The sequence below is a fragment of the Syngnathoides biaculeatus genome, chromosome 10 (assembly GCF_019802595.1).
Source record: "Syngnathoides biaculeatus isolate LvHL_M chromosome 10, ASM1980259v1, whole genome shotgun sequence".
NCBI classification, from domain to species: Eukaryota; Metazoa; Chordata; class Actinopteri; order Syngnathiformes; family Syngnathidae; genus Syngnathoides; species Syngnathoides biaculeatus.
In genome coordinates, this window is record NC_084649.1 from 27,371,108 (window position 1) to 27,391,045 (window position 19,938).

The window sequence follows — 19,938 nt, forward strand, 5'->3', positions numbered from 1 at the left end:
GGGAGAACACGAGAACTCCACACAGGCGAGGGCGGGATCGAAGCCCGGACCTCAGGACTGCGAGTCCAATGCTTTACAGCTGCACTATCGTGTTGCCTGTCATCAAATTTCAACAAGCGCCGACAAAGACTAAAACAACCGAAGATTTAGTTAGCATCCCCCATCTGCGTTCAAGACGAGCTTGCAATTTGGTAGCAATGCGGCAACATTTTGTCCTCGAAGGACCCTTGGAAGGAGGAGCCTGAAAGGACCTTTCAAAGCAAAACAGCAGACTTTGTGTATCTTTTGACTCATCTTTCCGTGACTTGTGGGCACTCTCCTTCCAAATTCGCATGACGAGAGCCAAGCGAGACAAAAGGGAAGGAGAAACTTTGGGAAACCAAGGAGCTCAGTCGTCCATCTTCGTGGGCCAGTCAAGCCGTCCGCGGCATTTTTTTTCCCCCACGACTCTTCTTGGCCGCCGTCCGTCTGGACGCGTTACCGAGCAACGCAACCGAAGCCACCCCGACCTCCGAGAAAACACCCAAAGCAAAATGGAGACAATAATGACAATGCAACAATTACGGAATGATGTCGTGTCTTTAAGCGGACCGTCAACTAACCCGAGCCGCCGCCACTCGCACAATATGGCGGCGTCCTATGCGGGAAGCTAACTTTCACGTGACGCTCGCCAGCCACGGCACAAACGACGATTTACTTCAGTGACGCCGACTCGTGTCTTTTGGAAAGTGAGAGGAAGCCAGAATACCTGAAAGAAACCCACACGAGCACGGCGAGAAGACGTAAATTTTGCACAGATTCCAACGCCAAAGATCAGAAAATCGAGAGGCTTGCTAAGCACCAGTACGCCACGCGCGTGCTCATTACTAATTTCATGACTGGCATTTAATGACGCCATTTGTCAGGTTTTTACAGCCACACCGGAAAAATGATAAATCCTTTCAACTGTTAAAGAGTTGTTAAACTGACGTGTTTTATTATTTTTAGGAGGGGAAAATAATGTCACTTTAGCGCGTTTCAATCTTGTACTTGATCAAATGGAAAAACTTCATTTGCAATGCATGCTTAGCCCTGCCGTCAACATTTTTTTTTTTTTTTTGCATCAGAACAAGACACTTGTCGAACTTGTGCATTCCATATGTGATGAGACCATTTGCACGTCAATCATTGTTATACTGTGCTGAATTCTTATCTATTTCCTACTTTGATCGGCAAGGCGTTACCACGGCAACGACCATTGCGACTCCACTCAATCCGCACAATTCCGCCGGTTGGCGACGCTCTCAGGAACTTGGCCACTTACCCACCCCCACCCCCCTCCCCCCCCCCCCCCAAAAAACAAAAAAAAAACAAAAAAAACTCGAGCCGACCCGGTTGCCACCGAACGTCCGTGACGCCGCCGACGTGCGGCCCGAAGCCATCTTTGATGCGGCGATGACGTCCCGACGCCGCTTTGTTACAAATAAAAGCGCAGCGCGAAAGCGCACGACGACTTTAGTGGCTGCTCATCAACGAGGGGAGGGGGAGACACGCTCGCCACCTCAGAAAGCGCCACGGGGGGAAAATGCAAGCAGCCGCACCCAAAAGTCACAAGGCAACAAACGAGCAACCCAACAAGGTGAGTCGTTTGCCGTGAAAACTCACACACGGGACGCAACATTGGAGGCAACCTACAAAAAAAAAAAAAAAACATTTAGTACACGAACAGCACTACGCGGTACCTCACGTGCGCGCGGGTAGTTGCGATACTGCAAGATTCGGGAATGATGCGATACCAACTCAAGTCCGTATCGCTGATACCAATCCCGCATCTTTTAATATATATATATATAAAAATAAAGGCAGAAGACTCATCCATGTTTTTTTTTAATTTAAGGGTCTTTTTTCATACTATTAATTAAATTACTATTTTTCCCCAAATGTATAAGGAAATAGAAAAAAAAAAAACAATAGCAATTCTCAGAGACGATAAATCACAATAAAAATGTCGTTTTTTGGTAAAAGCCCATTTGAGTGTTTTTACATAGGATTTGTACTTAAGAGTATCACAAATCTATTCTACTGCAATTTTTTTTTTTAACATTTTGGGCACGTTTTGTGCAAAGTTTATAGCTAAATAGAAAATACTGAACAACACAAACTTTTTTTTTTCCCCCAGGAAGAATGTACCCGATACATAATTTTATGAATGCACTTTCAAGTATCAACTGAGAGAAAAAAATATTTTTTGCCATGACACAAAATAAATACAATTGCTCCTTTTGATATTTATTTACCAGATTTGTATTTTTACATTTAGGATCGTTTAAAAAGTTCATATACAATCAATCAAAGCGTGAATAATTACAGCACGTTTAGTTAAGAGGAATATTGGCTCACATTTTGACAAAACCACACCAGAACCGGAACTCTCACAAAATGGTGTCAATCAATCTCAAAACCAACGTTGGTGTCGATATTTTGATAGTTATGCCCGCCGCTCGGGCGCCCTAATGCCGGGCTGAGGAAAGCGAAGCGACCGATAATTGTAATGTCAAATGCAATTGATTACGCATGAGAGAGCGAAGCGGACTCACGCTTCTCCTTTTCAATTTTGGAGATTCCTCCCACCTCAAGAGTCCACAAGGAGCCGCTGAAGTTGGCCCGAAACATCCAAGCGGTGGCCCACCGTCAGACCTCCCTGCCGTCGAACCCCCCGCACAAAACCGCACTCGGGTTCCCGCAAATCCCCGCGACTCAGCAGAAAACCACTTCGACGCCCGCGCAGCAAGTCTGCGGCCGAGTGAGTACACATCTGGGGATGGATCGGGAAAGGAAAAGCGAAAAGATGAAAGAAATGATCGAGAATCCTACAAATGGATTATTAAATGTGTGGGGATATTTTGACAACATTCAGGTTTTTTTTTTTGTTTTTTTTTTGCCGTGCTCACTGCAACAATTTCACCATTTGCTGTCCGGAGCTCCAAAAATTCAACCCGAGCGAGAAGCTAATAACCACAAACGTGCTTTTCGTGACTGTAAAATATCTGTACAGTCCACCTGACTACACTGTTGTTGTTCAGCACTTTAGAGCCTTTCGGTACTTGATCAGTTTTTGTGTTTAAAGTGTAGTATGTAGTTTGTACTTGACGCACCCCTCGTGAACGCGCACAAGACAAATCACTCAACATACGTTACACACACTGTAAACAAAACTGTCCTTTAGCCACGGCCGCTGTCTTGGTAGCATAAATGTTAAATGTTGCCACTTTCAAGTGCGGAGTCAATATCGAAACTGGAAGAGAGGTGATGAACTGACCAAACGACCGAGTGAGAACGATGACGTTGGCGTTGTCTCCCGAGCCGTTCCCGTGCGACACGCCACTTACTCTTGATTTCTCTCTCGAGAGCTCTCCCAATTCCATCTCTTCAACTTCTTTAGCAATAATCCGGCCAAGAAAACGTGCGCGTGCATGAGAAAATTACCGAGACATCTTCTGCCTGACCAGTTGCCGATTGGCTGTTGCTGTCGTGGCGCTACATTTTAAAATGACGACGTCATCACTTAGAAGCTCAAGATATGGCCAGAGATGAATATTGTTTCGTTTTGTTTTTCTTACAGAATATCTCAAATACTCTCGACATTAGAATATTTCAATAAGTCATAGTTTTAACATAAAAGACAAAAAGTGCCAACGCCACCTTTAATTTTGATTGGCTTGAATGTGTTTCAGCCTCTGTGGATTCATAAGTATCAAAATCAGCAATCAAAAGAGATTTTTACGCAGGTCTGGTCGTGTACTGAATGTCGAACGGCGGGATGCTGATACTGAAAAATCTGATCCGAGCAGAACTCTGATACACATCGGTCCAAAACTTCGAACAAACTTGGTCACGCTTGTCGGTTTTCATTTCTACGGCGACAAACTCGTTTGAATTGCATCCAAAAAGTGAAAGGCGGTGATGCAACACGAGCACGTCGACGGAATTGTCCGTGATTAATAATTGATCGATTGATGTTGAATGGCCGTCCTGAATCTGCTACGATTCGTCTCTACTCAGATCAACAAAAGCTCTTCCAGGAACAAAATCCTCACTTCCCAATCACAGTGCAGGACTCCCGAATGTAAGCGGCTCCGGCAAACGCCACTTTGAAACGTTCTGACGCCGTTGGGGAAAAAGACGTGAATGAATTAACACGTTATGCTGGAACTCGCGCAGCCGTTCTTCGGGACACCAAACGATGCCTGACGCCATACGAGCAGAACGAAATCAAGGAATACCGACACGTGTGGTACGTGGGAGAGAAGGCCAAGAAAGCGAGACGCTCCAAAGAGTCCACGCCGCCGTCGGAGGGCGAGTCCTTCGACGACGCCAAAGGATTCTACAAAGTGGTGAGTGTCCGCTGACTGCGGTCGCTGATGTCCACAAGTACCAGAATGACCCCCCAAAAAAAAAAACACCCCTTCAATTCGCAGAGGGCTGGAGACCACCTGGCCTACCGCTTTGAGGTGCTGGGGGTCTTGGGATCGGGACTGGCCGGAAAGGTGCTCAAATGCAGGGACCACAAGACCATGACGCTCGTTGCCATCAAGGTCTTTCGAAACACAGCTGAGTAAGATCTTCACCGGACCAGTACGGAGACTAAAAATCAACTGTGAGAGGTTCTTTCCTTTCGCTAGTGAATCATCCCCAAACAAAAACTCCTTCCTTAAAAGGAAACTTGACAAAAGTGTACCAAAAGTATCTCACGTCCAGTCACATGCGACAGTGACTTCAAACTGACGGCCCAGGCTAAACCATCAAAAGATTTGATAGTCTCAGCGTGACTTGATAGCGCTTTGGCACCATTTTGTGACGTCGTTACACAGGAAAATGAGACAACAACAATTACCAATAGGTGAGATTTTGGTCAGTGAAAATGACATCGTTTCTGCTTCCAGAGGCCATAAGATGGCGCAAACGGAGTTGGAAAATCTAAAGACCCTGCAGCGGCTAGACAGGACCAACAAAGCCAACATGGTCCACATGAAGGAGCACTTCTACTTCCGCAACCACCTCTGCATCACCTTTGAGTTATTTGAGTAAGTACAAGACTTGTTTTGTTTTTTTTTCCCCCCTTTTTTGACGAGGCCTGTTCATCCGCTAATATTCGTGGGGTTTTTTTGTTGTTTTTTTTTTGTTTTTTTTTAAGAAAAGACCTCCATAAAGCCTTAGTGGAAAGCAAATTACGACGGCTCTGCGAATCCGACATCAGGAAGTACGCCATCGATGTGCTCAAGTGTCTGAAGGTGCTCAAAGACGTGCAACTCATCCACGGGGACTTGAAACCGGTAAGGAGAAAAAAAACAAAAGCACTTTGTCCAAAGAAAAAAATAGATCCTGATCCTCCCTGATCGATAGAGCGGCCAAGTTTGTTGGACATTGAAAAATAGTGAACTAGGGCATCGAAAGCTTGAAGACGCAAGCCATAACAATAACATAACAACCACTGTCGTCCAATCAAATCAGTGTTTTCGCATTAAACAGGAAAACACTGACTCTCTGTTTATGGTAACACTCAAATATAGACCAATTTAACCAAATCCTGAAGTATTCATAATACTGTCAAAAGAACGACTTACCTTTAAATGTCAAGTTTTTTGTTTTAACTAAACATTCATTGTGGCACAGTAGTAAACAAGTGGACAGAACCTGTCCTTGACGACCGCCGTTCCTCACGGAAAGACCGTGTGAACCATTTCAACTTGCTTCCTCCGAGCTAAAAATCATGAAAAAAAAAAGTTACAAAATGAGATGCGATCTGTATCTTGCTAAACGAAGCATTTCATTATGGACCAACTCAACCAGATGGCGAAGTATTCATAGTACTGGATCGTCACCGGTGGAAATAAATAACTTTCATTATTGTCATTGTGCCACACACCATTTGGAAAGACGTTCTTAACTGAGGCAAATGGTAAATAAGATGTCCGAGGACAAAACCTCGAGGAACTCCATTTGGAATGGACAGACCGGGAACAATTTGATCATACTGCATGCAACTGCATGGCCAAACCATGAAACGACTACCGCTGTTCCCAAAGCAAAAGTCTTTTGGAAAATGGACAGAATTAAACCAAATAGTCATACGATAATAGCAACTCCAAATAGACCCCCTCGATGTAAATACTTTTGTACTCATAGTGTGGTATCGCCATCAATACCTCATGACGTTCGGAGATGACCGACCGACGTCATGACTGAACAACATTGTCACGTAAAACCGGGACCGAGCCTCGGGAAACGTCCGTCGCAGTCCAAAGAAATTGGATATTAACCGTTTCGTGTAATCGCTCCGGGAATCCTTCCACGCTAATTTCGGTCCGATGCCGTTGTTTGACCATCGCAGGAAAACATTCTGCTGGACAAGGAAAACAACGCAGCAGTGAGCGACTTTGGGGGGAGCATCTTTATCCGAGGTGAGACATGCACCCGGAAAAGCCGTTTGACGTCGAGGCGAGCCAAGCGGCGACGCCCAGCGTGTCTTTATCGTCCCCCAGGTCGGCCCACCAATCAGACGCTGGCCTACATGGCTCCGGAGCGTCTCCTCGGCAAGTGCTGCACCACAGCCTCCGACATGTGGAGTCTCGGCTGCACGCTGGCTAAGCTGGACTGGGGCCTTTTTCTCTTCAAAGGCAAGGACAAAGGTGACATTTTCAACTGTATAACGAGGGTAAATATGAGCTCCTAACAATTCAGTCTTGACATTTGGACTGCCGCTGTTGTTAGGATCTTGAACGTGACTCTTCCTTAGGTGCTGGGCCTCCCGCCATTAGACTTACTGACGGCGGCGAGCAGGAAAAACTACTGTATCGGTGAGTTTGACAAAGAAAGGCTTATTTGAACCCAGTCTTTGGCGCCAGGGCGTTATGACCACCCACGCCCGTCCGATTTCCAGACGGCTCGGAGGCTGAAGACAAAAAACTACCAAAGACGCCTCTGGCCACCAGACTGAAGTCAAAAAATCCAAAGTTTCTGGACTTTATTCGGTGCTGTCTTGAGTAGGTTCACCCAATCTCAGAGAAATAACAATACAACAACCTTCAAACATTCAAAAACTATATTGTGCAGAATTGTACGAGGGTCTATTAAGTGCCTGTGCATTACTGAGCAGATACGACGCAACAAAGCGGCTCACCCCGGAAAAGGCTTTGCGACATCCGTGGATCAAGCAGGCGACCAAACATACGTGTGAGTCCACCCACCGCGCCGCGACCACCACGTCGTTGCTTGAATGTGGATCGTATTTGCAACAAGGGGGTCAGGAGGTTTAAGACTTGGAGCGAGATTGAAGTAGTTAACCACTGCAACGATTGGAACTCTTGTGATGGGATTACTTCTAGATCCGATTTCCTGAATGCAACCTTCAATGCCGCATTGTAGCCTGCTAGGAAATCGGCAATCGGAAATCGGAAATATACCCCTCGGAACCTCCAAGGTCCGACGGTCAACGCCAGGTTGGGCTCGGGGTGCGTTCATCGGCGGTGAGATCCTTGACTTTGGCCCCTCCGATGCACGTTTCTCGCTTAAAAATGGACACGTTGACCATGTCCCGGTTTTATGGAACACAGCGCAAGTTGCTTACGCGAAGCGACGACCACCACCACAATGTCGGCGAAAAGAAACTGCGTAGCGTCAAGACAACCACACCCGCTAATGACAATAAAAGCTTTTAATGGTCTCCATGGACAAAGTCGCCTTTACCGTGCCTTGCGCATAAATTTGACAACGTGCCAAAAAAAAAAAAAAAAAAACTCGGGCTAGAATGGAGCAGGGCTAAGATCAAGTCTCTATTTGTATGTAAATTGGATTGATTGACGGTGATAAATGAAGCCAACAAGGAAGGCCATATCGGTCGATTAAGAGTTGGAACGATGGTGAGGTTCTGACTCGATACTTGTCTATTTGAAGCAATTGAGGCAAGATTGGGTGCACCGCTTGGCTGCAAACATTGTTGGTTTCACAAAAGTATGTCGAATACAATTATGGGAAGTTGAGCAACATTCTGAGAGATTCTCCCAAGAAAATCAAGTCGTGAGTAGCCCCAAAGTAGCTTAGCGGCCAAGTCCGCCACCCAGTCCTGCCTACAATACCACGTCGTATGCTTGCAAACATGTCTTTTATTGTCTCTTTCCACTTTTGCTCAGATAACAGACCGACCATAAGCAGCTTACTGAAGAGAGAGAAGATTCCGCCGCCAATGTTGCAACCAACACAATACAAATAAGCTCTCGACATCAGCGATATGAGAGCAGACGCCCGCTGGACGACAGGCTTTTCCTATTCTTGACCTCGCCTAAATTGACAAATGGACCTGATAGTGCAAAAGGCTTGAATGGCTTGACTGACGCGTGTTCGGACCACCTCGCTAGTCACCATTTTTTTCCCCACACTTCCCAGGTGGGATAATAACATGTCTGACATTCTTTTGCCACCCCAGCAAAATTCGCTCACAGTTTCAGAAAGAGCCGGCTGATCAATGAACGCGGTTGCTTAATTTCACACTTAATGGGCGGGCGAGCGCCCAACTGTTTGTACACAAGCAATTAAAAAGTGTTTTGTTTTTTTCCCCCACAGAATGTCGACTTTTAGAATTGGCAAGAAACGTGATGTGTCCTGCGTTGTTCGGAGCAGCACGGCCTGCGTGGGCCAAAAAAAAAAACAACAAAACGGTTGACCGTTCGTACTTGGGGGTTCGAGACTTTGGGCGACTCCGGCGGTGGGGAGGCGTGGTGCAGCCACGTAGCTCCATCTCGAATGCGTCCTCCCGTGTTCGAAGGGACGAGCACCTTTATGTTTAACCTCATCGGCTCTTCGGCAGAATTCGGCCAATTTTGAAACTCGAATGAATCCTGTGTTGCCAGCAGCTTCCTCCACAGATTGCCGTAGGTCATAACTGGCGATAAAAAGTCTGCACTTTTGTGTCCAATTGCGTTCTGCAAGGGTTTGCTGGCGCAGCTTCAAATGAGGACGGGGGGCAGGAACCGCTCAGCGCGCCACAAATGTAGGGTAATTAGGACGACAGGTCGAGCTCCCCGCGGGGGTCAGCAGACGCCGAGATGCGGCGGGTTTGACCTGTAAATGTACACATTCCGAAGCAAAAAGGTCGACGAGCGCTCCGCTTGCCTGCCTGCCTGCCGATGAAATGTGCACTGCCTGCAAAGGGTTCAAAGGTTTTGGATCGATGGCTACAAATTCCGTCGGCACAAAGGGCAAGAAAATGGTTGCCAGATTGTGTCGGATGAAAAGCGGGTTCATTTGAACTCAACACGAACCTTGTGCGACATTGGAGATCAGAACATTTTACAGTATGGCTGATTCAAAACCTGACCAGAACCATAACCAGAAATTGCAAAATGTAGGGATCTGGTAGCCATGTTTCCCTCGAACCCAATTTTGCCTCCAGATCTTCAGGAAATTTTCTGTACAATATGGCTGATTCAAAACCTGACGAAATTGCTAAATGTAGGGATGTCGTAGCCATGTTTCCCTGGAAGCGATCCAATTTTGCCTCATGACAGTTAAGTAGACTTTTGTCCCGATCCATTGGATCTGATCCCTTGGAATACAACCAAAGTCAAAGCTACAAGCATGTGAAGCAGAGCTAACGTCCGCAATCAACGAGTTGACTGCCGAGCTCTTGTTTCGAAACAACGTCAGACACCTGTCAAGATAATGGCTGGAAAGCCTAAACTACGTTCTACTGAATTAATGGAGCTAGTGGGTCCACCCTACAAGAACATATCCCCACAAGTTATCGTACATCCATATAACGACCAAGCTTTCTAATGGCTGTTCCAGCGGTGGGGAAACGAAAGGGGCGTGTTCCTAATAGAGTGCCTCGTCGCCTGTGGTGCCCGTTTTGAAGCTTGTTGCAGCATTGAAACGCCCTCGGACTATCCGGTCGGGTACGGCGCGCGCGCGCGCGCTCTAAGAATCGGACAATGTGAGGGTTGCTGACGAGCCCTCCAAAAGTTGCAAAATTATCTGTCGCAGCTGCATCGACATGTCGCCAAAATTTGCACGAGGGGGTGTGTTCTCCTATTCCACGGCACCGCAGAAGTGGGCAGCCCGAGTCAAAAGTGTGCCAGTGGTCCAGGGGACTTCAACCAGCAACAGCCAGTCCACCACCTGAGGATGGAAGCGGATATATTTTCAGGGCCCAAACGTGTTGGAGGTGGTTCCGGCGCATTCAGCCAACAGGCCCTCAAGAGGGTCGAGCGCAATTTCTCCCTATTTTCACGTGTACTCGGTCGTATTTTTTAAAAATGATTAAATATGAATGACGGGCCTAATCTTAAGGCTCACTAGGAAGTTTCATGTGCCAAAAGCTGACATTTCCGGAGGCCGCACGCAGCGTCAACATGACTAATGCGCGGCGCTCGCCGAGGCCGAGGATGCGGTCGCCTTCCTTGGCGAATGGCAGGAAGCCGCGGGCGGCGCGGGACAAGGTCCACCACGCTCGCGTAAGCTTGTCCATTAGCGATGGACTAACTTGGCCCATTAGAGCTGCCTAACGGGCTCGCAGCCCCAAAGACCGCTAACAAGGTGCTCCAGAGTGGGACGAAAAATGACGTGACGGCATCGCTTCCTGACATTCTTTTGGGAAAATATTTCTACACCCCGACAGCGTACCAAAAATATAGTCAAGTCACGTTCAAAAATTCAGTCATTTTCATATCAATTTTATTCAAACCCACAATAGCTCCCATCAGCGGCGTGATCAACAGCAGGGGATTTGCTAAATTTGAGCCGCGACTGCCTCGTCCACGTTGGCAACGCGTTCTTTTATTATTTGTACTTTGCCATAATTGCCGCCACTGTGTGAGCGCGCCCAGGCGACAAAAATCCTGCCTTCAGCTTGACGTGACGACAAGAGCGCAGTTATTGTTCCCGTTTCCGAATTTTCGTTCCAATACCCCGTCGCGCGGTTCGTCTCGTAATGACATTTTCAAATCGGAAATCTTCATTTCGTACGTTGCAGACTTAACAGCTGGCAAAAGTTCAAAATTGCACCCGCGGCAGGGAACTCTTTGACCTAACCGGAAGGCTGCCTGTGTAGCGTTGCCATGGAGACAAGTCCCGGTACACACGTGCCGACCCGACTGAAACGCACAGCGAAAGTAAACAAGTACGGCTCCGAGGATGACTCAAATCATTACCGACGAGGTTGACGCAAAAGCTCTGCCTTGGATGAATGCTACTGCAGTCGCATGTCGTACTGCGCATAGACACAAGGTGGCGCAATGGCAGCGAGTCAGGAGGCAAGCGTCTGTCAAAACTACAACAGTTTGTGCTCATTTCACACTTGACAAGGAGCAAAAGTGCCATCTGCACCACAACGACGCGTCGTAACGCATCGATTTTCGCGCATTCGATGCAGCCCGCTGTTGCTAGTTCGGAATAAAAAGCGCTTTCGTTCCCTCGCGGTCAACGGCGACAACTCACGTCGGGTCGGGACGGAGTCACCGATACTACAGTAGGACGCGAGTCTCTATTCCATCGTATGTCCCGTTGAAAGTTGGACGTTGGATCACACAACATGAACCCAAAAGCTTGGCGGCGAGCAACTAACGTGATCACGTTCGGTGGCCTAATGCGCAACGCGAGCGAAGCGGTTCCGGCCAGCCGAGGCACTTCCCGGCCGGCCCGAGGGGGACGAAAGTTCCGACGCAGAGCGCCGAGGCGACACGACTCGTCCTCAGCTCGGCTCCTTTGCGCGTTCGACGCCTCGCTCACCTGCGGGCAGCGCCGCATCACATCAAGCCTCGTCAAAGTCGCCGCTCGCTTTGTCCGCGCGGCCGACTTCCCCTCGGTGGTCCGACACCTGCTGCTGCTGCGAGAGGAGCTTCTCCTCTTCTCCTACGTGATACTGAGAACATCCCTCCCTCCCTCTCTTTTCCTTCGCTCTCCCTCATCCCTCCCTCCCTCCGTTCTGCAATTTCTCTTCATTCTTAACGTGCGTACACATGATTTTTATGATTTGAGATTGCGAAAGAGCCCAAACGCTCCTCTTTTCTCAGCGAGTCCCGAGGACAGGATCAAAACCAAGCGGTTAACATACCGGACAGTACGTTAGACTGGCATTGGTGCCAGGGGGCACGAACGGAAGACGATTTTCATTTTTTTTTTAGGTGGGTGGCAACACAAGGTGCCGGCTGCTCACTCACCACGGCTCAATATGTTCCCCGCCCGCCTCTTTGCTCCCACACATCATCCTTCATCACTTTGCCAATGTTTTAAAGCCAGAAATATGAAAACAGAAATGGAGCGTGTAGTGACCGGGAAAGATCCGAAAGCAAATTTGAACCAGAACCTACGGGACACTGTGGTCAATACAAACGGGACCTTGGTAAAAGGTGCTATGTCGCTGTTATAACGACATTGAAGTCAACACGGAAGATTGTGTACAGGCTGGTCTACCTCGCAGTCGTCGTGGTAACAACAAACATCATCATCATCATCATCATCATCCATTTACCACTAATGACCATTACATTGATTCTATGGAATTCGTATTCCTTTACCAACAACGAAAATGATCATTCGTTGTCGTTAATTAAAGCAATTGGTCAAATTTTACAAAAACACAAGAAAATGATTCATCTCACGTTGCCATGATGTAATTTTTTTTTTTTTTTTTTACCTTTATTTTTCTTTATAGCCACTCAGGGACACTGGACAAAGCATAAATAATAGAAGGAAGAGCCATACGACCTATCAATATGAGAGGCAAAATATTGATTAGAATGCAAACGTGATGAAAATGGATGTTGAATTTCACCAACGTAGCGTCCTAATGAAGAAGGCCTCGAGACAGAGCCCTGGGCCACACCACTGGTAACGGGTGGGATTTGAATGATTTGAGCAGGGTGAACTGAATTGAATCCATTTTTTTTTGTTTTTGGGTTATTCTGTACGTACTGGCAAGCCGATTCCGTACGTGGCGTCAGGGTGTCACCACTTTTCCAAAGCAACCCGTCAACAACCCGCAGATTTTACTTGCACTGCGCTGAGATGCTGGAACTAAAATGGCTAAGCTGGGCTGCGGGCCCGAGTTCGGGGACGCGAGCCAAGCTTGACGCCAGCATCCTGTTGGTGCTCCCCCAACGTCGAGCGGGTTCGAGCAGCCCGATCGGAATCTTTGTGGGTTTTACGCCTGCAGGTTGAGAGTTGACATTATTTTATGATGTTTTTGCCCATTCCAGGCCTCTCATTTCATTCCATTTTTTTTAATCGCACTAACAGCCATCCCTTTTCTGAGCTGCTTATCCTCACAAGGATGTGCCGGAGCCTGTCCCAGCTGTCAACGGGCAGGAGATCCTGAAATGGTCGCCAGCCAATCGCAGGGCGCAGAGATGAACCGCCGCACTCACAATCACACATGGGGGCAATTTCCAGTGCTTTGGGGATGTGGGAGGAATGCGGAGAAAACCCACCCAGGCACGGCGAGGACATGCAAACTCCACATGGACACGAGCTGGGATTTGGACCCCGGGTCCTCAGAACTCTGAGGCCAACACTCCAACCCTTTGCCCCACCGTGCCGCCAGAGATTAAATATTCACATTCCATATCTAGAAATTTTACCCAACGTTCATGCTTATAAAAAGAAGCGAGGGAAATCCTTGTCATTCGAACCTACAACCTCATAGCCGCGAGGCAGCCATGCCAACCACTAGGGCACTGTACCCCGGCGCTCTCACTTCATGAAATGAAGGAAATCCGGTGCCCTTGAGGTTCTTCCTCCTGCTGTGAAGAGCCGGACCCAACCCTGAACGGTCCTCAGAGGGCTCCAATTCATCACAGCTGTCACACCTGCGCAATTTTACGTGCGTATTATTATATGGCTGTAACCGCAAGCTCGATAACAGCACGGACCAAGAACGCAAATAAAGAATTGCTGGAACGGGGCATGAGATCTGGCAGAGGACCAGTCGTCCCCGAGGTCCTACACATGCAGGGGTTCGTCATGACAGCGGGCCACCTCAAATGATGCGGCGGACCAGGACCAGATTTGGGCCCCGGGCCTAGGGTTTGGGTTCCCACGTCCGTCACGGCCTCCGTGAGGTTTTGCTCTTTTGTCCTGGCTGCTTTGGCTTGGACATAAAGATGGAGAGGAGCCGTTGAGGCGGAGGCGGAGGCGGCGCCCAATCGGTTGCCTCTTTAGCGTCGCTCTTGCTTTCTTTTTGTTGAACACACTCGCGGTCGCTTTACTAGCAGGCAAACTCAGCTTGCTTGTGCAGAACATTTCAGCGATTCATCGGTTGTGAAGTGTGACCTTCACAAGTAGCTCCACTTCAAAAAGCGTCCACTCGCAGTTTTCCGCTTTTCACCGATGTTCGCCTACCGCGCCTTGTCTCAACGTGACTTTCTTCCTGGCTGCTCCCGATTGGCTGAAATGTCCTCCCCGCTTAGCGGGAGACTGTTGCTGCACTTGCTCGAGAAAAACACAACTTTCAGCCATGCGCCTGATCATAACGGGCACAAAGAAACTCCTTCCTTCCAATTGTAAGATTATGGCGATCGTGACCGCCGCCTTTTATTTGCGCGACAACACAGACGTTGTAATTGTCTGGCACGGAGCTCATAATGGGAGGAACGGTTGCCGGAGAGCGAATTGTCACTGCGCAGCCGGAATGACAATTACGGAAGAAATGTCACGGCATTTCAAGACCGTGGCCTCCTCCTCCTCCTCCTCCTCGTCCTCGTCCTCCTCCTGGCGGGAGGCGAAAACGCCTTAATGAGCGTCTTAATCGGCACACAAAGCGCAAGTGCGACGGAGAGTCTCGACGAGCTGAGGAACGCTAAACGTCGCGCGACGCGGGTACGTTTCAAAATGGGGACCGCTTGCTTGTTTTTCACGATACGAGCGGTCGTTGTGCCCATTTCTTGCAAACAGAAACTTGAAACACTGTCTAAAAACTTTCTTTCGGCTTGTCCCGTGAGGGGTCGCCGCAGATGAACGCTCCTATTTGTTTGGCACGGTTTTTACGCCGGGTGCCCCTCCTGACGCAACCCCCGCTGCATTTATCCGGGGAGAGAGCTGCAGGCCATTGCGGCTAACCTCGGGCGAAAGGCAGACTACACCCCGAACTGGTCGCCAGCCGGTCCCAGGGCTGACGTCGACACCGTCACTGAGGGAAAATCGATCCAACGCTGCCTGCGCCGCTACATCAGTGACTCCTGCTTATCCTCTGGGAAGAATGACTCATATCGTGGTGGCTTTTTGCATAATCATAATTCTCCCCTTCACGTACATCTCAATGTCTTTTCTATACTGCTCCGACGAAGAAGAAGATTGAACCGAAGCAAGAAATACGGCAGAAACACTTTCATTTCTCTATTTGGTCTTCAACAGGATCACATCTGTGGGTTTTTATGAAAGTCAAATCCTATTTTTGTCATTAAAAAAAAGGAATTGCAAACATTAATGAGGGGGCCTATTGCCTATTTCAGTTGCTGCATATTACTGTTTTGTCACATATCGGTTATATGAAAACAATTAAAAAAAAGAAGTCTGCGTGTAGAAAGAAAGGCCTGCCCCCATTTTCATTTCAAAACAATGACATTTCTGCAAAGTGACCCCCCGCCGCCAGCTACGTCAGACACCTTTTCTAAAGGCGACGGATCCGGTCACAGAAGATAGCGGAGAGCTTGCAGATTAGCAGAGAAACGAACTGCTGCGCTAATCTCCAATTTGCCCGAATGCGATTCAAAAGAAAGCAAAGGATAATATTAAGGCTCTTTAAATGAACGCCGACAGCGACCAGACGTAATGACTCGGTGATTATAATCGTCGGGAGCGCCGCGCCGTGACGAGCGAGCGAGCGAGCGAGCCGACGGCCAATCGCGGAGCGGCTTCAGTGTTTGCAAAGGAAGGCGACTGACGTATATGAAAACGTCGACCCCAAGCAATTGTTAACAAGTTCTGGGAACACAACGTACGGGAAGAACCTCGGCAAATGGACCACATGCAGCCCGCCAAGACATCGACACGTAGAAGCCCGCTACTTTACAGAAATCCTTCAAAATCAATCGACTCAAAGTATTTTCGGATTTATGTGCCGAGCCGACCTTCGGCATCTTTCAAATCGATGGGACAAAAAAGATCAAGAGAGGTCTTGTCGGTCTAATCCACGATGGAGGACGGCGGAAAATCCCAACCGTGAGACCTCTGACAAGGGCAACGTGCCGAGCTGACGTTTCGTCTCATCCCTAAAAATCCACCCGGGTTCTTCCAGACAACCATAACCAATTTGCTGTTTCCTCAGAGCTCATTTTGGAAAAAAAGATGATTTAAAAAAAAAAAAAAAGAAGACAATCAAACTATTTTCAGTCAAGGGGGCAGCAGTTCATTCAATCCAGTGAGGTTGCGGCATACGTGGGTACACCACCAAACTCAAAATGAATACGCAATTGCCGCTGGCGTGTCCACAACTTATCACAAACTAATTCCCGTTAGCTTTTGGGTGTCGGTGTTCTGTGTTCAAAATGGAGTCCGACAAAGGTACCGGATCCCTTTCTCGTGCAAACACTGGCACATAATTGGGCCCATCAGAACCTCCATAAAGCTGAACTGCAGTCAATGTTGCAATGGTACTGTATCTAGTAGCCTGAAGACGTTCCAGGGCCAGCTGGTATTATTAACTCTCATCCATCTGCTCTCATGGCCGTGTTGAGTCACACTATCCCAATTGCATGCCGGGGGGGGGGGGCTCAAAAAATAAACTCACTTATTACCGACTCATTTGCCATCGTCAGGACTAAAATTAGCAAGACAACCTCCGTGTCTATCATAAGAGGAGACAAGTTAAAAGTTTCAAGGAGCTTTGCCTGTGGAAGTCGGCCATTTTCTCATTTTGCGGCAATTCCAGGGTGTCGCCTTTTTTGACAAACTCCTTCTTGGGAATGTTCCCAAATGCGCTGTGACTGATGATCACTTGTGAAGCAAGTTTCATGCAAGCAGAGCACAAGGTCCAAATCGATGAAGAACAGATAATACATACAGTAATGTTCCACTTTATATCTGAGATCTTACAATAAGTGAATCTATTTTCCATTTACTTCCGATTGCAGTCGTAGGAGTGCACGTGGGAACTGAACCAATGTTAGAGATTGTCAACGTGTTTGGATGACGCCTCATACTATAAAGAACGGAAAGTCTTTGAACGCCGGCGGGCGTTGTTGACTACGCATCGAAAGTTGAAAACTTACCAGAAGGACGTTCTCGTCCTGGAGACGTTCTTGTCCGAGCTGTAATGACAATGGGATAATAATCCGATGAATACGGGAATATTTTTCACTTCGGCATCAGCTTTGAGTTCAGTTACAGAATGAAATAACGCTGGTGAATCGAGAGAAAAGCGCTTCCGGTGATTCTCTTCGAGAGGGCCCCCTTTTAAAAATGTTGAAAAAAGAAAATAAAATGAAAATGCTGACCACAGTGCCCCCCGGGCCCCCCCCGGCCCCCCCGGCCCCCACCCCACCTGGATGTGATCTGCATCGCCCTCCTCCTCTTATTCCCCTTCCTTCGCTTATCTGCCCTGACGCCACCCTCCGCAAACCCCCCGCCTGCCGCGAACTTTCTATGCTGGGATTTGAGTCAAGGATGAGCAAGGACGCCTGCCGAGTGCGGACGTGGGAGTGTGGGTGCGATGGGGGGGGGGGCGGGGGCTTCACAGTGCAGGTTGCGGTCACGTTTCACGCACTAAGAGAAAGGAGGACAGGAAAAGACAGGAAAAATGTGAGTGTGTGTGTGTGTGTGTGTGGGGGGGGGATAGCTACAGGTACGTACTCACCTACTTTAAAATCACCCCCACATAGTTAAGCCACTGCATTTACTTTGCAGGCCAGAAAAGTGTTTTCTTGATTCCATTAAAAAAAAAAATATATATATATATATATATATATATATATATATGTGGACATTAGTCAAGCTGTTGGGGCAGACGGCTGACTGCCCCACACAGTAGATAAAAGGACACACAGAGGCAGCAGGAACAGAACAATATTATGGAAATGACTGACCCCCCCCCCCAACATTGCAATTATACGACTGTGAGATTTTTGTCCATAATTTCTAATTGATCAAAGTATTTTTTCCATTTTATTTGTACAGTGTAGCATATCGTAAAATACTTTAAAATATAAAACATACACATTAAAACGTAAAAACAAACAAAAAAAAAAAGTACCTCATGCAAATATCTACGTACATACAAATAAAGTCCAATTGATTTGTATATTAATTTCAGGATATTCGCAGCGCCACCCATTGAAGTGGGAGGGGCACTGCCGTATTTTTTAAAATGATTTGAAGTGGTTGCATCATATTTTTTTGCTTCTTCTGTCTTGACTTCTGTTTCTCTCGGTTGTCTCTTATTTTTTTTTATTTTTTTTTTACTCCATCTGTCTGTCTGCTCTCCTCTGCATTCTGCATGTTCCAATAAATATCCATCGTCATAAATATCCATCGTAATACACCGAGGTGTAAGTATATAAACCTGCTCTGTGTGACCAAGCAGCCGAAGAGGACCGGTAATAAACCCAATGGGCCACGTTGTCGATACACAGACGACATTTAATCTGCCTGCTGCACACATTTTTGTTTCGGAGCGTTTTAATCCGGTATCGCCTCCGACGCCACGGGAGGTGCCGGACGCTGGCTCGGACGCTTGAACCCAGCGAACAATCGGTTGGCAAAAGTCCGATCGCGGAGCGGTCGCACCCTCCCCGGGCTTTTTTTTTTTTTTTTTTTTTATGGAAATGACATATTTCCAGCGCAATACACTGGATGTGCCAACCACCTTTGTGGGCAACCTCACCTCGCTGTTGTGGTTCTTTTGGGGGGAATATAAAATCATAACAAAGAGGAGATGACACCGCCCAGGATGATGCGAGGAAGCGAAAGAGCACATGTAAGCGCCTTCGACTTTGTGTGTTTATGTGACATTTTGTGCGTTGTTGCTGGTGGCGGGGATTCTGCTTGTGTTGCGTGTTGACAGTGGAAACAGCAGACGGCCAACCGGTGACCGCGCCGAGGATGACGCGGGCGACACGCCCTCGTTTTGGCGCCAACAACACAAGAACAATCCCCCGAGTCCAATTCACATTTGAAAAGACTTCACTATTGGGTGCTATCGCATTAGATGGACTGAAGACAAAATGCACCGCGTCGGCAGGGTCGTCGTACAAACAAATACATTTGCTTCATCATTATTGATTTGCCTTGAAACCAAATCGGTGTTTAACGGAAATAATCAAGAGAACCTCAGCGAGCTCTAAAAGAAATCCATTCACGATAATCGGGTCCGGAACGCCACGGGCCAGAATCGGAATCTCAAGAGCACTTCAGTGATGATTGCAGCACGGTAGAAAAATCTGATCACGAACTTGCTGATTGCCTGAAATGAAGTGCTGTCAAAATTCCAGGCAGCAATTTGGAGAACTTATTATATATCATGTTATCAAATCGCCACATGTCACATTTTGCCCAATTAGAATCTCAACGGGGTGCAATATAACAATACAAGTAAGGCTGTAGCTGGATTTTTTTTTTTTTTTTTAAGGCCAAAGTGTTAAAGAATCAATTATCCGATCCTTCAGATGAGCCGACAAAAACAAACCGTCGCTGTATTCAACCGCTCGTCAGTAATCAGAAAAAGGAAGAACCCGTTTTCTGTCGCTCGAGGCAGACATGTTGTCGTGACCGAATTGAAATCTGAGGTGGCCGTTCGTCGCGGCGACGAGCGCAAGCCACGAGCTAGCGCTACCTCGCTGCCAACGAGCCGGTAAATTGTTCTTTAATTGCAACGGGCGGCCGATGAGCTTGTGAAAACACGAGGTCACGTCAATATTTCACAAATGCTAACGATAACGAGGATGGCACAGATATCACTGCCGGGGTGGAACCAAG

General features: G+C 47.6%; 2 protein-coding genes across 4 annotated transcripts in view; one reads left to right on the forward strand and one right to left on the reverse strand.

Annotated features, from left to right (window-relative positions):
- The window catches only part of rap1gapb (RAP1 GTPase activating protein b), a 74,666-nt gene that overhangs the window by 36,169 nt on the left and 18,559 nt on the right, over positions 1-19,938 (reverse strand). The window lies entirely within an intron of this gene.
- Positions 1,398-8,588, forward strand: LOC133507536 (dual specificity tyrosine-phosphorylation-regulated kinase 4-like). Of its 2 annotated transcripts, XM_061832664.1 has the most exons (13): positions 1,398-1,618; positions 2,600-2,782; positions 4,042-4,105; positions 4,201-4,373; positions 4,458-4,594; positions 4,923-5,063; positions 5,174-5,312; positions 6,371-6,440; positions 6,522-6,694; positions 6,776-6,836; positions 6,920-7,022; positions 7,136-7,212; positions 8,169-8,588. In XM_061832664.1, exons 1-13 carry the CDS (start codon positions 1,565-1,567, stop codon positions 8,246-8,248), a joined length of 1,455 nt encoding a protein of 484 aa, XP_061688648.1. In that variant the 5' UTR covers positions 1,398-1,564; the 3' UTR covers positions 8,249-8,588. The 2 variants fall into 2 exon arrangements, 1 of the variants encoding a protein (XP_061688648.1); XR_009796840.1 differs by lacking the exon at positions 8,169-8,588 and having other exon boundaries at positions 6,522-6,668.

What these genes read in the sequence shown, in the direction of transcription:
- LOC133507536 (XM_061832664.1), top strand. Translation starts at nt 1,565, where the DNA reads ATGCAAGCAGCCGCACCCAAAAGTCACAAGGCAACAAACGAGCAACCC. An exon ending in TTTTCAACTGTATAACGAGG is followed by an intron (nt 6,695 to 6,775) that starts GTAAATATGAGC and finishes ACTCTTCCTTAG; the next exon opens with GTGCTGGGCCTCCCGCCATT. An exon ending in GCAGGCGACCAAACATACGT is followed by an intron (nt 7,213 to 8,168) that starts GTGAGTCCACCC and finishes ACTTTTGCTCAG; the next exon opens with ATAACAGACCGACCATAAGC.